The sequence below is a fragment of the Pteropus alecto genome, unplaced genomic scaffold (genome assembly GCF_000325575.1).
Source record: "Pteropus alecto unplaced genomic scaffold, ASM32557v1 scaffold52, whole genome shotgun sequence".
Taxonomy (NCBI): domain Eukaryota; kingdom Metazoa; phylum Chordata; class Mammalia; order Chiroptera; family Pteropodidae; genus Pteropus; species Pteropus alecto.
In genome coordinates this window covers 3,185,003-3,202,243 of record NW_006433941.1, presented here as the reverse complement: position 1 = coordinate 3,202,243, position 17,241 = coordinate 3,185,003, and the positions used below count along the sequence as shown (strand labels likewise).

General features: G+C 36.4%; 1 protein-coding gene across 1 annotated transcript in view; it reads left to right on the top strand.

Annotated features, from left to right (window-relative positions):
- Positions 1–17,241, top strand: part of PIGL (phosphatidylinositol glycan anchor biosynthesis class L) — a 65,343-nt gene that overhangs the window by 9,943 nt on the left and 38,159 nt on the right. Inside the window, exon 2 of the mRNA XM_006908409.3 lies at positions 1,260–1,359. Coding sequence (XP_006908471.1) covers positions 1,260–1,359 — 100 coding nt within the window. The remainder of the gene's footprint in view (positions 1–1,259; positions 1,360–17,241) is intronic.

Sequence of the window (17,241 nt, the reverse complement as noted above, 5' to 3'; positions counted from 1 at the left end):
AATGACTGTCTCCCATCTGGGTTTAAACAGTTGAAAACTAGCACTGGAGCAACCCCTGACAAAGTTGAAAGGATTCACGTGGAGTTTTTCTCTGAGTTATCTGGAACAGTAAGTGGAGCCTCTCTTTGTTCAGTGCTTCAGGGGTGCCTACACTGTGCTGGACAGCAGGATGATACAAAGTTGAATGAGACTGTGACTTTTAAGGTCAATGACATTTAGGAATTAATAATTCAATCATGGAGAAAAGTTCATATGAGCAGAATACTAAAAATGATTACTTGCCAGGGAAAATAGGATAAGGCTTCCCAAAGGGAAGGCCATTTGATCTGGACAATGAAGACGAATTATAATTCAAGAAGAGGCGGGAGAAGGTAAAGATAAAGAAATCAAGGAAAGAGAAAATTAACACTGAGTACCGAACTAGGTGGATATATATTATGTAATCCTCAGGAAAGCCTACGAGATGGCCATTATTCCCTCTTTACTGTGGCTCAAGCAAGTTAAATAACTAGCCCAAATCGTACATGCTGTAGTTTAATTAAGGAGTGCATTAGCTAGACAATTGCTCATAAGTGCAATTAAGTGGTACCAAAATTTCACTCTATATTATTCGTAAGGATACAGAAGAGTTGTATTTACCAGAACTATTCTTAGGAAATATATATGTTGGGGAAATAAAGAAAATGTAAACTATTTGGGGTACTGATGTGGTCAAGGTCCCCTAAAGGCATGCTGGGATAATTGGTTGCTAAACTCTTCAAAGAAGAATATTTTCTTGAATATTTTCTGCACAATTTCCTATAATACTGAGGAACTTCTTCTTTAAATAAAATTTTAGCAGATATTTAAGGACTATCAATTTAAAGGGGCTCAAATTAATGATGTGCTCAGGTACCCACATTTGTTCTGAGTGGTTATAGAAAGGTTAATCCTAAATCTGCTTAACTCCAAAGCCAGTGCTCTTGGCAATGTACAATGCTGCCTGTAGCATGCAACTAAAATGCAGACAGGCAGACAGATGGACAGAGAGATATAGAGATGGGGAAGAATTAAATGATGATTCTAAAGATTGTGCTGCTAGTAGTCTTCTTACAAGTATCTGACTGTGACCTTATTTTATGTTGTATTTTCTTCAACTTTTTATCATAACCACAGATTTTTTAGGTAGTGTAAATCCTTTAGGGAACAAGATAAAGTAAGAATGAGTAAACTGATAGCTTTCATTGTTAAATCTTCCACTGTATATTTGTTATCCTTAGGAAATTACTACAATCAAGGGGAGATTCGTAAGAGAGAACTTTTGCAGAGCTGTGATGTTTTGGGGATTCCACCCTCCAGTGTAATGATTATTGACAACAGGTAATTCTTCTGTATTAATGATTTGATTAAGAACACACCTAGTGTTTTACCATTAACTGTGTTGGCTGCTGGTTATGAAAGATATTCTTTATCATGTTAACCATTGCCGTTGGGAATTTATGTTCATTGTGTTAGACTGGGGGTGGTGAACTCCTGTTCATTTCACTGCCCTACAAAGAGTTAAGGAGAAAGTTTCAATTTATTCTCAGTTTTACATGGCTCAGGATAAACTATTGGGATCATGATGGAGGAATTTCTTCTCTATGCCAGGGAGTTTTGTAATGCTTTAAAAAGCACAAATCAAGAGCCAGACTGCCCAGACTAAAACCTCAGTTTTATCGGGTTATTAACTGTGTCACCTAGGCAAGTTACTTAATCTGTGTTCCTAAACTTCCTCCTCTGTCCCTTAAATGATAGATAGTTTTTAGTCAATTTGTGAAATAAATCATTTGCTCATTTGTTATCAAAGATGATGTACTTCTCTTTTATTCTGTGGTTATATGTTGTGATTTGTTTTCTCACTATTCATTTAAGAATAATAATGGGCTTCTCTGCTCAGGCACGCCATTTGCACAGAGACTTCTGCCTGTGCAGTGTCTGCTTTGGCCCAGCAAAGCAAGATGTTTTTTTCAGAGCCAGATCTAAATTGTGAGAACTATAGTCAAACCAAAGATCTTGGCTCAGTTATCAAGATCTTTACTCTCATCATGTCCTAATTTATTACATTTGTTATATATCTTGAAGATCATGCAGCTTCAGCAACATCTTCTACTTGTGAAATGCTACTGTAGAGGGGTAGTAAACTTGTTAAGAATAAATATTTCAGAAAGCCAGTTTAAAGGTGCAAGGAAATCATGTATGTTAGTCTGCTCAGGCTACCGCCATAGACTGGGTGGCGTAACTAACAGAAGATTCATTTTCTCACAGTTCTGTTGGCTGGAAGTCCCAGGTCAAGGTCCAGCAGGGTCAATTTCCAGAGAAGATTTGCTTCTTGATTTGCTTCTTGACTTGCAGATGGCTGTCTTCTTGCTGTATGCTCACATACAGGGTAGAGAGATAAATTTCTCTTTTCTTATAAGGCCATTAGTCCTAAGGATTAGTGTCCCACCATTATGACCTCACAAACCTAATTACTTTCTAAAGACCCTGTCTCTAATTTTGGGGGTTAGGGCTTCGACACATGGATTTTGGGAGGATGCAATTCAGTCCTTAGTATCATACAACCTTTAGTCTTTCAGCCTTTCACTTCATAACCCAGAAATAGCAGAGTCTTGGAATCTTTAGGTTATTTAGATGAGTCAAAGAGAAGAATGAAGAGTAGGAAGAGAAAGGAAAGTTTTATGGAGGGCCTACACTCATAATAATAAGAGTACATATGTATTAAAACATTATTGTCAGTGCCCAAAACCATACTAAATATAGGATCTTACTTAATCCTCAAAACAATCCAATTATTTTTCTCATGTAATAGATAAGAAACTGAGGCATAGTTAGAGGTTGAGTAATTTGCCCAGTGTCATCTGGCTCCAGAGCCTATGCTTCAACCACTAAATTTTTTGCTTACTCCATGCCTGACACATACTTTCACAAAAGTTATCTCATTTAATTCTTCGACTAACTGTGCCAGATAGGTTTTATTATCCCTTTTGGTTCATATGAAGAGACTAGAGCTCAAAAAGATTGAGAGAATCTCTGAGGTCACACATTTAATAAATGGCAGTGCTAGGATTAAAAAAACAGAAAGGAAGACAGAATTGATTCCTGGCTTTCTGCAGGAAAGTAGGTCAGTACTTTGTTATTGTACTTGAAAGACAAATATGTGTTTAGGAGTACATTTAATTGATACTGTATATGGTCAATTTTTTTCTTCCATTGTTTTGAATTTCATTGCTGGATTTCAGGGAAACATTTAGCCAGAGGAGTTCACCCAAGTAAACCCCTTACCTAATCACTTAAAGAGGGGAAAAGTTTCAGTTCTCAAGAAAAGAAGGCATAATTTCAGTCATTAGACAACTAATTGGATACTTTTAGCAACTCCACCCAGTACCTTAATACCCATGGGTTCTGTTAATTTAATGAGTTGTATGATATTAAAAATGCATGTTGTTAACAGATAGATATTAAATGCCTGGAATGGGCCATGCACAGTGCTAGATTTTGAAGAAAGAGAACAGTTCGAGATATAGGAGCTGAATTAAAGGTGCTGGCATGACAGTCATCATTGCTGCATTCGTGGAAAGCTGTTTCATTGTGCATATGCTAAAGTTCAAGACCAGAAGGGAGATTAGAGACTCTCCCTGGGATCCTTGGGAATTGTATGCTATTGGAAAATGAAGCCTGTGGATTTAGTATACATTCGTTGCTTTTGCACCTCTTAATATATTAGGAAGAGTCCATAGAATTGTTTCATTTATATTTCAAAACAAAAGAAAACAAAAAGCACACACATATTGCTAAATGAATAGATAATTTCTAAAAGGATACATACCAGGCTAATTAATAGTAGCTGTGACTTAACTGAGGCTAGGAAGAGGGACACTTGCACTTTTTAATTTCACAGAATTCTCTACAGTTTGATTTTTTTAGGAAGCCTTTATTACTTTTTAAATTATATATGTATATATATTTTTAAAAGACTACCCCATATATCTAATAAAACATTCTTCTCTTCTATGCATACAAGTGAACGATAATTAAAAAATAAATCTATCCATATCTCAGCTTCTATCCATACAAGTGAATGATAATTAGAAATAAATCTGGGTACATTTTTATAATACTTGATTTGATAAATTCAAAACATAGAGTTCCTTGAAAAAACAATAATGTTTTTAAGCCTTTTTATAAACACTGTGGTCTTCTCATGGGCCTCTTTCTGGAGGATGAGTAGGAAGAGGATCAAATATACTGCTCCAAAGTGCTCTGACTGGAAATGGCGGAGATTCAAGAGAGGCCTGATTATGATGGAATAAAACAAACCAGATCCCCCGTTATAACCCATGACAATTGAAGTGCTTTGAGGCCTAATGACCTATTTCGCAAAACTTGCAAGGTCCCAAAGCTACGTATGGTCTGGTTCCTGTTTCCCTGCCCAGCCTCATCACCCAGCACTTGGTTATACCCACATCACATCCATTCCCATAACAAAAATAGATAAGACTGCCTAGTACCCCAATCTGTGTCTCCTCTGCATCTCCGTCTCCTATTTAAGTTGGGCCTCAAAAACATACCATGCTTTTCTTAGGCATGCACACCTTTGCATGTGCTAGTCCCTTCCTCTTGCATGCTTTCTCACTTTCCAACACCCCTTACCGTGTCCCTCTAGCAAACTCCTATTCATTCTCAAACCTCAGTTCAAGGATTACCTTAGCTTCTGTGGAACCATCCCTGATTTGCCCAGAATTTCTTGGACACATTTGTTATATTCTCATTGTCCTCTTTTAACCTAGCATGCATGCTAATTTTTCACTCTACACCATAAGCCCCCCTGTATCTTTTATCCCCAACCTCTATCATCACCTTTCATACACAGTAGTTGCTCAGTACATGTTTATTGAGTAAATGAATGACTCCACTTATACCATAAGCTTTCTTCCTGTGGCTAGAATGTAAATGTGTGGTCTCAAAAAACCTGATACCTATGGATCTCAACCTCCTTTCCTCACTTTTTCTTTACCCAGAAATGGTGATTAGCAAACCAGTTTCTGAGACTTAAGTAAAATTGTTTTCACATTCTTTAATTAAATAAAACAGTCTGGATCCCTGACTACTATAGTTATATTTAACTCTCTGGAAATTTCTAAATGAATACTTTGATTTGGAAGGGCTCTTTACAACTCTTTATTTTTCCATTTTATAGATTTGGCTCCATTGTCCTAAGATTTCAACACAATAAAAATTTCATTTGCCCAGTACTTAACATAAGTTTGGTGTTAAGCCTGAAACTTTTACAGACTAATTTTAGCTGAATGAGGAAATAGAATCCAGTACCTACTAGGAAACATATAAATGAGTCTAGCTGTTAGCAGTTCCTGGAAGTCTTTGTGTTTTCCAACAAATTCTTGCAAATTTTACAGTGAAAGAGAAGGCACAAAATAAAGTCTGAGACTGTTGGGGTCATGTTGATAATTAAACACCCACTCCTTTTGAAGCCCAGTAAGAGCCTTCCCCCTACAAAGACTAAAAAAAGACCAAATGCTGGCTGCTAAAGTGGATCCGACCAAGCATCCTCTCACTGTAAGAGGTGAAAGTAAAGCCGCCTGTCATCCTTTTCTCCAAATACACAAAGAAATGACCGGGCTGAGGCTCAAGGGCACAGTTCCAGTCCCATTTGGCAAAAACAAGGCAGAGTTCCCATGTTCCCACAAGGCACAAAGGACAAGAATGCTTCCTAGAAAAGAAACCAGGGAAGGAGACTGAAGTGGACCTAGCCGATGTGGAGCTATCAGGTGAAAACTAAAAGCTGCTTCAGTACTACTTTAAAAGTGGATTATTCAGAGAACTGAAGGGAGGCTGGACCTTTAAGTAACATGACTGTGGGAATTGGTGCAAAAGAAGTAAACTGGGGCCAGGGAGGGGTGGCCTTAACAAAGCATGCATTTGTGACTGGTACTACTCCTTGAAAGAGGTTGTAAATACCACAAAAAAATAGGATTCAAAGTGACTATGTATTGTGATATTCATTATAGCACTATTTATATAATAGCAAAAAATTGGTAGCAAATTAAATGTATCAGTAGAAAATTAATTACATAGCCATGGTCCAGAACTTTGAACCCACAATTCATGGTTTTCTATGCATGTTTAATAACCCAGGAAGATGTTCATAATATAATATGGACTTTTTTAAAGCATTATATACTTTCTTTACATTTTTCTGTATTTTTCATGGTTTTAAGAATAACCATTTATAGTTGTAAAACAAAAGTTTTATTAGCTTTATTTTAAAGTATATTCTAAGTATATCATCTTCAGAATTTAAAATTTAAAAAAACAAAAAACTGGTTTTTTTAGAGCAGTTATAGGCTCATGGCAAAATTGAGAGGCTGATAAAAAGATTTTCCCTATACCTCTGCCTCCACACTAATATAGCCTCCCCCATTACCCAAAACCCACCTCCCACCAGAGTGGGGCATTTGTTATAGTCGATGAACCTACATCATAATAACACAAAGTCCATAGTTTACATTAGGGTTCACTCTTGGTGGTGTACATTCTGTGGATTCGGACAAATGTATAATGGCATGTATTCATCATTATAACACCATACAGAAAATCCTCTGTGCTCTGCCTATTCATCCTTCTCTCCCAGCCCCTGGCAGCCACAGATCTTTTTATTGTCTTCATAGTTTTCCCCTTTTCTAAGTGTTATATAGCTGGAATCATACAGTATTAGCCTTTTTAAATTGGCTTCTTTCATTTAGTAATATGCATTTGTTTCCTCCATGTCTTTTCATGGCTTGATACTTTCATTTTAGCAATGAATAATGTAGCACAGTTTGTTCATATATTCCCATACCTTGGTTGCTTCCAAGTTTTGGCAGTTATGATTAAAGCTGCTGTAAACATCTGTAGGCAGGTTCTTGTGCTGATATAAGTTTTCAACTATATATATTTTTTAATGAGGAGACATTGAACAAAGGAGCAAGGTGGTCAGATTTGTGTACATAATGTATTTTTAATAATACACATTTGTAAAAAATAAAAAGTAAAAATCATCCAGATGCTCTTACTTGGAAATTACCATTGTCAATACTCGGTGCTAGCCTTCTTTCATGCACATCTGCAGACAGAAAGATAGATGAATATATAACTATACTTTTATAAAAATAGAAATAATTCTATAGATGCTATGGTTTTAATAAACAAATGAAATTGAATGTTACTTGAAACTAAAGAACTTTAACTTGAGATAAACTACAGATAAATATTTCTATTTAATTCAATTATAATGGATTATCCAAAAATATGTGTCCAAAATTAAGGAGAATGTGAAATGTTTGGAGATTGCAGTTAGTAAGGTTTTGTTTTTGTTACTGTTATTTTTGGTGCTGGTGGTATTTTTAACCAATGTTTCAAATTAGCTACTTCTTCTACTAACTGCCTGAAGGAAGTAAGTGTACTTGAACTTTTTCCCAGATACCTCCCTCCCCAGATTCCTATTATATTATTACTTTTACTTTGTCAAGGTTTATGACGTATTCTTTTCAAAAACCATAATTACCATACCAGTTTAATCTTAATCCTGTTTAATTAATCTCAGTCCAGTTATTCTGTTTTGCCATGGTTTGTCCAATCCTCGATTCATTTTTTTTTTTTGATTCAGTTCTGATGTGACAGGAATTAATGAACCAGTATGTTTTTGAAGATGTTTAAGAATATCTATTTGTTGTCTTTATACTTAAAAGGGCACCTTGGGTGGTTACAGAATTACCAGGTTATACTTCCTTTTCCTGTGTAGACATTGCTTCATTTCCTTCTGGTAAATAAGTGTTGTGGAGACATCTGATTTTTTTTTTCCTTGCATAAAATTTTTTCTACCTGGATACTGAGTGATTTTCTTCATCCTTGAAGTTCCAAAACTTCACCATGTTATGTTTTGGTGTTGATTGTTCTAAATCAGTTTTCCTTAGGACATGGTAGGTCTTTCAATTTGTGGATTCCATTTTATCTTTCTGTTCCATTTGCTTTATCCTATTCTTCAGAAACATTGATAATGTGCATGTTGGATCTTCTTTGTCTTCCATAACTATTATCTCTTTTATGATCTACATATGTCAGTGTTCTTTTCAATTTTTAGATCTCTTCAACCTTTCTATCATGTCTCTCACTTTATTTCAAATAGATGCTTGTTTGTTTTTTCCCTGCCCATGTGCCAAGCTACACTAACTTCCATTTCTGATATGTAAAAACCTCTTCTTCAAACTCTTAAATCTCTCCATTAAGTCCCTCTTTTTTTTTTTTTTTTTTTTTTTAAGCTGTCAGGTTGCTGGTAATTATTCGATGCCCTGGAAGATTTTTTTAGAATTATATTAGGTTTTTCATCTGCTTTTTGCTTATGTTTTCTCTTTCTTTTTTTTCCTTTTATTTTTGAAGTTATCATGCATGAGAGATGCTATGTTGGTTCTTTTGGGTTTTTCATGTTTGAGTAGGGCCAGCTACCTGCTGAAAACTGGTTTTGGAGGGGCAGAAGAATATATAGGATTCGAGCTGGGGCCATCTGAAGCTTCTGCTGAATCTTATTGTCTTCAACAGTAACTTATCAAACCTTCTCGTTTACTGTGGAGGCACCTTTATTTTTGTGTATTCTCTTGTTCACCTCTTGCTACTCCTCTGGGGCAAGAAGGCTTGGTGTAAGCACTAGAAATAGCTTATCAACATGATTCTTCTTCAAAATATGTTTCCCTGTGACCATTCTTGTCTCTGGTTCTCATGGTGCTAATCAAAGATCACTGGATGCCTCTGAGGCTGGCAAGGGTTGATTTTGAGGGATTTTCAAATCCTATTGAAAGTCCAAGCTTGTTACAGCATATGCTGGCTAGCTGCATGCCCCTTCCTTCTGGAGCTGATTTCACAGTATTAGGTAGGTATGCTTCATATTTTGTGGTTTTCTGATATGGTGGTTTTCTTGTTTCATCAGAGTTAATGCTCTATAACTTCTGTTTCTTTCATTGTTGTTTTCAGCAGAGTTTGAGGGAAGAGAGTGAAGTGATAATGTCACTAGCACTGTTACTAGAAGTCCATATTTCCATTTTAAACAAATTTACTGGCAGTCGAAGGACGAATGTGAGGAAATAAAACCAGAGAAAAGAAAGTGAAGAAAGTACAGATTGTTAGACTGGAGTCATGAAATGTGGGTTCAGGTCGTAGCTCTGCTACAAACCAGCTGTGTGTCCTTTGGCAAATAATTTTCCCTCTCTGGGCTTCTCTTTTCTTATGTAAGATGACGGAATGAGATGGTGATTTTACCTAAAGCTCCTAGATCATCATCGGGCAGAGTAGGACATGTTTAGATATAGTTGTTCTATAAATGGAGGTTCATCTACTCAACTCAGCAATATATCTGATACTTTTAAGTGCTTTCCATATTACTAAACACTTACATTTCATACGTTCACAGTAGAATATGCATATTTAAAAAAAAAACTCAAAGTAAACTTCTTATTAACCAAAATAAGCTTAGCTAGTTCCCCCTTACTGCTACTGTCATAGTCTATTCAGATTGCTGTAATAAAAATACCATAAACTGGGTAGCTTATGAACAACAGGAATTGATTTCTCACAGTCCTGGAAGCTAAGAAGTCCAAGATCAAGACATTAGCAGTTTTGGTGTCTGGTGAGATCCTGTTACTGGTTCATAGACAGTTATCTTCTCACTGTATCCTCACATGGCAGAAGGGACACGGGAGCTCTCTGGGGTCTCTTTTATAAGAACACTAGTCCCATTCTTGAGAGCTCTACTTAATCACCTCTCAAAGGCCCCATCTCCATATACCATCACTTTAGGGAATAGATTTCAGTGTACAAATATTCAGTCTGTAGCATCTACAGAAATCGTGCTAGGAACCAAAAACTTTGAATAGGAGGCAATAATTCCCTAAAATGCACGTCTTATAGAAAATAATGTTATTGCCCAGAAGAAAGGTTATTGGGGCGGTCTTTCAGATTATTTCTTCATAACATGAAGTTCCAAGAAATACTTCTTAGTTATTTGTAGAATGTTGCAGAGAGCCTTTGTGATAAGAAAAATTGCAATTGCCTGTATATGTTACAATTTAAGATAATGTCATGCTACATCTGCTAGTTTGGTTAAACTATCATAGTTAGATAGACCTAGTTCCTCAAGGCCGAGCCACAGCTTAACTGGCCAGTTTCTGTAGTGGAAGTTATAGGCTTTATTCTTTTTTGGATTTTCTTTTCTTTTTTAAATAATACATGCTTATACTCACATATACACTTAGTTGATCTTCAACAATGGTGCCAAGACAATTCACTGGGGAAACAATGCTCTTTTCAACAAATAGTACTGGGACGACCAGATATTCACATGCAAAAGAACAAAGATGGACCCCTTCCTCATACTGTATACTAAAATTATCTCAAAAAGACTTAAATACAAAAGCTAAAACTATAAAACTCTTAAAATATAGGAATAAATCTTCATGCGCAGGTTAGGCAAAGCCTTCTTAGATATGATACCAAAAGCACATACAAGCAATAAAAGAAAAAATAGATTAATTGGACTTCATCAAAATTTTAAAAATTTGTACATCAAAAAATGCTATCAAGAGAATGAAAAGACGACTCACAGAATGGGAGAAAATATTTGCAAATCATATATCTGATAAAGGATATAATATGTAGGTATATAATATATACCATATGTTATATGTAAAAGAATATATATAACATATAAAATAAACATAAAAAACTCCTGCACTCTATAACAAATAGGCAAACAACCCAATTTAAAAATGGGTAAAGGACTTGAATAGATACTTCTCCAAAGAAGTTATACAAATGGCCAGTTAACACAGATTTTCAATGTCATTAATCATTATGGAAATGGAAATCAAAATCACTATGAGATGCCACTTCACATTTACTAGGTTGACCATATTTTTAAAAATAAAGTAGAAAGGGAAATACCAAGCTTTGGCAAGGTTGCAAAGAAATTGCAACCCTCATACATCGCTGATGGGAATATAAAATGGTGTAGTCACTGTGGAATACAGTTTGGTGGCTCCTCAAAAACTTTAACATAGAATTACTGTTACTTAGCAATTCTTTTCCAACATAAATGCCTAAAAGAATTGAAAACAGACATTCAGACAAAAACTTGTACATGAATGTTCATAGTAGCACTATTTGCAATAGCCAAAAAATGAAAACAACCCAAATGTCTATCAACTGATGGTTGGGTAAACAAAATGTGGTATATTCATATACTGGAATATTATTCAGCCATAAAAAGAAATGAGGTACTAATTCATGGTACAGGATGTGAACCTAGGAAACATTTGGCTAAGTGAAAGAAACCAAACACAAAAAGCCACATATGTTGATTCCATTTATCTGAAATGTCCAGACTCTTCCATCGAGACAGAAAGTGTATTAGTGTTGCCAGGGACTGGGAGGATTGGGAAATTGGGAGTAATTCATAATGGGGTTTGTTTTTGAGGTGATTAAAATGTTTTAAAATTGATTGTGGTGATGGATGCACAACTCTGTGAATATGCTAAAAAAAAAATACATTGAATTATATACTTTGAATGAGTGAATTGAATAGTATGTGAATTATATCTCAATAAAGCTGTTATTAAAATAATAATATACATGCTCATTGTAAAAACAAACACTACAGCAATATATCAAATGAAAAAATGAATTCCTCCCTCTACCCACAACCACTTATCTCCTTAGAGAAAAATCATTGTTAACTGGTACATAAACTTCCATACCTTCAGTACTTTACAAATATATATATTTACATACAAATAAATATCCTTTTTTAATATTGCATATTACTCCATAGAATACCTATATAGTAATTTATTTAAGTAATAAAAGTGTTCCCTGGCCACCTTAGAAAAGTCAGTAACCATTGTGAAATAAATAAATCCCCACTACCGCTCACTCTGGAATAATACAGAGAGTAAGAAACTCTTCAGTTATATATTAGTGACTCCAGTATGGGCTTCTACATCCTGAGATGTTCATTTTGGGGCTCCTATTTAAAACCACTCTTCATTTTTTTATTTTTCTGCCCACAGTACCTTAATACCTGAGGCATATCAGTTCTGAAAGATAACTGGCTATCTGAGATGTCTCACCTGGAATGCTCACAAGAGGAATTTTGTATATGCCCTATAACCTCCATTTTAAGTCAAACCACTCATCCCAAACACATCTTTCAAAATTACTGAAAATCTGTCTAGCCATTTTCACATGACAATGCAAACAAACAGACAAACAATTTTATATTGTTTCAGGTCAGTTTATATAGTGCTTCTCGGAAAGTCCTTTTGAGAAGTTAAGGGCCTTCATGAGGAATCAGCCCACTGGTTGCACAGTTGTATTTTTTATTCTTTCTTGTATGCTGGAAGAAGGGATATTGTGTCATTTGGGGGCAGTAGAAAGGGACTTTTGGAGATGGACACCTAAAAAATAAAGGGAACACTGTTACCTTAGGAGTAACGCTTAGGGGTGTGTGGTAATAGGTAACTCAGGGTTACCTTAGGGGTGCTAATTAGATCATTTTTGTAAGTGGGCCCAGGATGACACAAAATGGCATGTAGTGAGCAAGTTCTTCCAGTCACAAAGGATTTGGACAGATGATTTAGTACTGGGCCTTCCCCAGATGTTAACAAGATGACTGCAGCTGTTTTATACTGCCTGTAGTGGTCTTTTAGTCCCCATAAGCTAAATAGGATCAAGAATAAAGAAAACATTATTAGAAACAGCTAGGGCTTACAAGTCCAGCAAGTAAAGGCAATTTACTGAGCTTGGACCCTAGGATTTTTCCCCAGGCCCTATGCTTTAGGAAGAGTAAACATGCTGTGCTGTTGGGAATCATCCCTGCCCTGGGCTGCTTCCTGGTGCTCACCCTGAGGAACAGGAACTGAGAGTCCCTTCACTCAGAGTGCTCTTCTTACCCTGAAGAGAAGCAATTGAAAAATACACCAAGTTGAAGAGACTCCAAGTGGTTTAGTTAGTCTGGCCCTAAGTCTCTTTCTAGAAAATTCAGTGTTGTCCTCTATGACCTTGTTCATCTCTAGAACAAGACCTGAGGATTGTCCATTACTTCATTTTTTATTCCAGGTATATTGGGCAACTGACAGTTGTGTGTTAGAAATCATGGCTTTAAGGTACAAACCAGGTTAGTACTCACCTTACAGGCCTCTCGTGTTGACTAAATTGAGAACATATAGTGACATAAGTATAGCTGCTCAGTGAATATCAGCCTTTTCCTTATTAAGAGGATAGTGGAAACCAAGTTCATGATTCTCCTAGATCTTTGAATTAATTTTGGAACTAGTCGTATTACAGGAGTTATTTGGCCTGTAGGTCTTAGGAATGAACCTAAATTTGTGGTTTCTAATTTGGCTATTAGTCTTTCTTCACTCAACAAGTTCAGACTCAATATCTTCACTGTGAGCCAGCCCAGAGAGTACAGCTTGGGGCACTAGAAGGCTTGTGTAAGACCGGCCTTAATGATGAAGATGCCCCACACTTTCCTGTTGGAGGCAGCTTCTGCTTTGCTCAACTCTACACCAGGCCTCTACTGACAGCAGAGGCTAGATTCTTAAGCAAAACAGACTCACCCCTCAAGGACTTCCCAGTCTAGTAAGGAGATAAGGACATAAATTTTCATCATGAAAGGTTAAGAGGAGAGATACAGAACAGGGGAAGTTCAGAGACAGATCTCAAAGGAGAGATACGTTGCCTAACCTGAGATTTGGGACAGATCTTCCTAAAAATAACTGTTCTACATGACCTGAGCAGAGTCATGAATGAGGAAAAGTAGGCTGATGAAGAAGCAGCAGAAGAGCATTACATTTAGTAAACCCAAACATCTCAGAGGCCCAAAGCTATGGGGTGTGGATATTGGGGCGGGGGTCGGGGGGAGCAGGGTGGTACAGGCATAGTGCAAGACAGTAGTGTGAAATGAAGTTTTCTCTCTCCTCCAAGCCATTTTCTTTCCATTGCCATTTCCTTTTTTTTCCTTTTAATGAAACATTATCAGCAGCTTGATAATAATATTATCTGATACTAGTATACATGCTTTAAATTTACTAACTTGTTTAATTCTCAGTCCTATGAAGTAAATAGTGTTATTACTCTCATTTTGCAGATGAAGAAACAGAGGTTAAGTAACTTGTACAAGGTATAAATAGGCCACATGGTCCCACCTCTCTGTTTCACCCTTGCATATGGCCTCCATGGCCTTGGCTTTAACATGGCCACTTTCTATCAAACCAACTAACTAGAGTGGTATTTCATAAAATACAGGGATTGATCTACAGGCCAGGTGCAGGAGAATTACCTGGAGCATTTGTTAAAACATGGATACCTAGACTCCACTCTAATCCTGAATCTAATGGGATAAGAGATCAAGAATTTGCATTTTTTAACAAACTCCCCAGATAATCCTAAGGCACAGTGATGTTTGAGAAGTCTCTGAGTTGCAACTCCAAATTCCTGTGTGAGAGAATTGGAGTGGACAAGCTTGGATCAGATAGGCTGGGAGGGTGGGTTTATTTGGACTTTTTTCTTAGGAGTACAGGCATAGGAGCAAGCTTTCTGATAAGAATGTAAGGGCAGAAAGGATTGTGAAAGTAAGGAAGAAATTATTGGACTCCCTAGGTACTTGGCATTCTTAGAGCAAACCTCTATGTGTAGCCAAAAGTATGGCATCCCCTCACCCAGCCTGCAAGATAACATAGCCTTAGCTCTGATCTCAATTACTTCTTATAAGATCACAAAAGCAATTAAAGTTCTTGATTCTTAGTCCTTGGGTGTGACTTGGATAGGAGCCTCTCACCCCCATCTCAGCTTCCTTCTGCATAATAGCTATGAATAATTCCTTTATTTTTCCCAAAGCTGTACTGCAGATTTTTGCTCTTTTTCTGTCATCTTTCTTCTCACCCTCCAATCCAGTGGTTTTTTTTTTAACTTTGGAAATCACTATTTTTCAGAGGAAAAGCTTGCATCTATAAGATAAGGCATAGAGAACCATCTTTCATTGGTCCTAGCTGAGCAGAAGAAAAGTCAAAATGTCTCATTATGCCTTTTAAGCCACCCTAAAAAATTGTCTGTAGAGCATAGCTACAAAGGAGCATTAGTTAATAATGTGAACATTTTTAATCTCTCAGCCTCCAGGTGGGACTGGAATAGTATACTTTAGGAGCAGAAGTCAGGGACTGTTGGACGTCAGAGCCAGATGCACTCACAGAGCCAGAAATATGCAAGCATCCAAGTTCTCTATCTCAATTCTCTGAGGAGGAGTTGGAAAGGCTGAAAGGGTGGAGCCAAGAGATATGATCTAGGGAGTAGAGATCAGGTAAGAGTGGCTACGAAGGAAGGGGTGTTCTGAGTTTGCCAAAGCACTTAGTTTGCTTGTCTAGCCCCTGAACTATCTGGTTAGACAGTATAAGTCAAGGATTTATTTTAAAGAATGAGTCACTGCATCTCTCAAATATTCAACCTAGCTTATCTTCATAATCTTGCATTTTATTCATCAGTCATTACAAAATTACAGAACCGAATCCATGTCCTAACAGTCTTCCTCAGCACTAACCAGTACTTTTAAGATTATAATCATATATGTCAATTATACCTCAATAAAAATGAAAAGAAATAGAAATACATATATTTGACTGCATTTTTTAAATTAGTTTCAAGTATACAGTACATTGGTTAGACATTTATGTAGTTTATAAAATGATCCCCCTAATTGCTCCTTTTCTCCTCTGGTTACTAGCCAATATACTAATGCTAAGTGCATTCCCTATGCCATGCTCCTCATCCCCGTGACCAACTATCAACTACTAATTTGTACTTCTTTAACCCTTCACCCATTCTCACAGCCCCTCACAGTTCCCCCGTACGTTACCAAATTGTCCTCTATATTTGTGAGTAAGATTTTGATTAGTTTGTTCTTTTTGTTCCTTAGAATCCACATATAAGTGAAATCATATGGTATTCATTTTTCTCTATCTGACTTCTTTCACCTCAGCATAATAACCTCTAGGTCTATCCATGTCATTGGAAATAGTAGGATTTCATTTATTTTAATGGCTGAGTAATATTCCATTGTATATATGAGCCATGACCTCTTTATCCAATGATCTGTTGATGGGCATTTAGGTTGCTTCCATATCTTGGCTACTGTAAATTGTGCTGCCATGAATATTGGGGTGCATAGATCCTTACGAATTATCGTTTGGGTTTTCTTTGGATAAATACCCAGAAGTGCAGTTGCTGGGTCAAAAGGTATATCCATTTTTAATTTTTTGAGAAACCTCCATACTGTTTTTCCATAGCGGCTGTACCAACTTGCAATCCCATGAACAATGTATGAGGGTTCCTTTTTCTCTGCATCCTCCCCAACACTTGTTCTTTGATTTATTGATTAGTCATTCTGATAGCTGTCAAGTGATATCTGATTGTGTTTTTAATTTGCATTTCTCTGATGATTAGTGACTGTGAGCATCTTTTCATATGTCTATTGGTGATCTATATTTCCTCTTTGGAGAAGTATCAGTTCAGGTCTGCCCATTTTTTAATTGGATTCTTTGGTTTTTGTTGTTGAGTTATATGAGTTCTTTATATATTTTGGATATTAACCTCTTATCAGATGTATCATTAGTGAATATCTTCTCCCAGTCAGTCAGTTGTCTTTTTGTTTTATTGATGATTTCCTTTGCTGTACAAAAACTTTTTATTTTGATGTAGTCCCATTTGTTTATTTTTTCTTTTGTTTCCCTTGTCCAGGGAGATATATCCGAAAAGAAATTACTGTTAGTAATATCAGACAGTTTACTGCCTGTGGTTTCTTCTAGAAGTTTTATGGTTTCGGGTCTTACATTTAAGTCTTTAATCCATTTAAGTCTATTCTTGTATACGGTATATGAAGGTGATCCAGTTTCTTTTTTTTTTTTCATGTATCTGTTCAATTTTCCCAGCACCATTTATTGAAGATATTGTCTTTACTTCATTGTATATTCTTACTTCCTTTGTAAGTGAGCGTATAGGCATGGATTTATTTCTGGGCTCTCTATTCTGTTCCATTGATCTATATATCTGTTTTTATGCCAGTACTATGCTGTTTAGGTTGCTATGCCTTTTAGTATAGTGTCATATCAGGTAGCATGATACCTC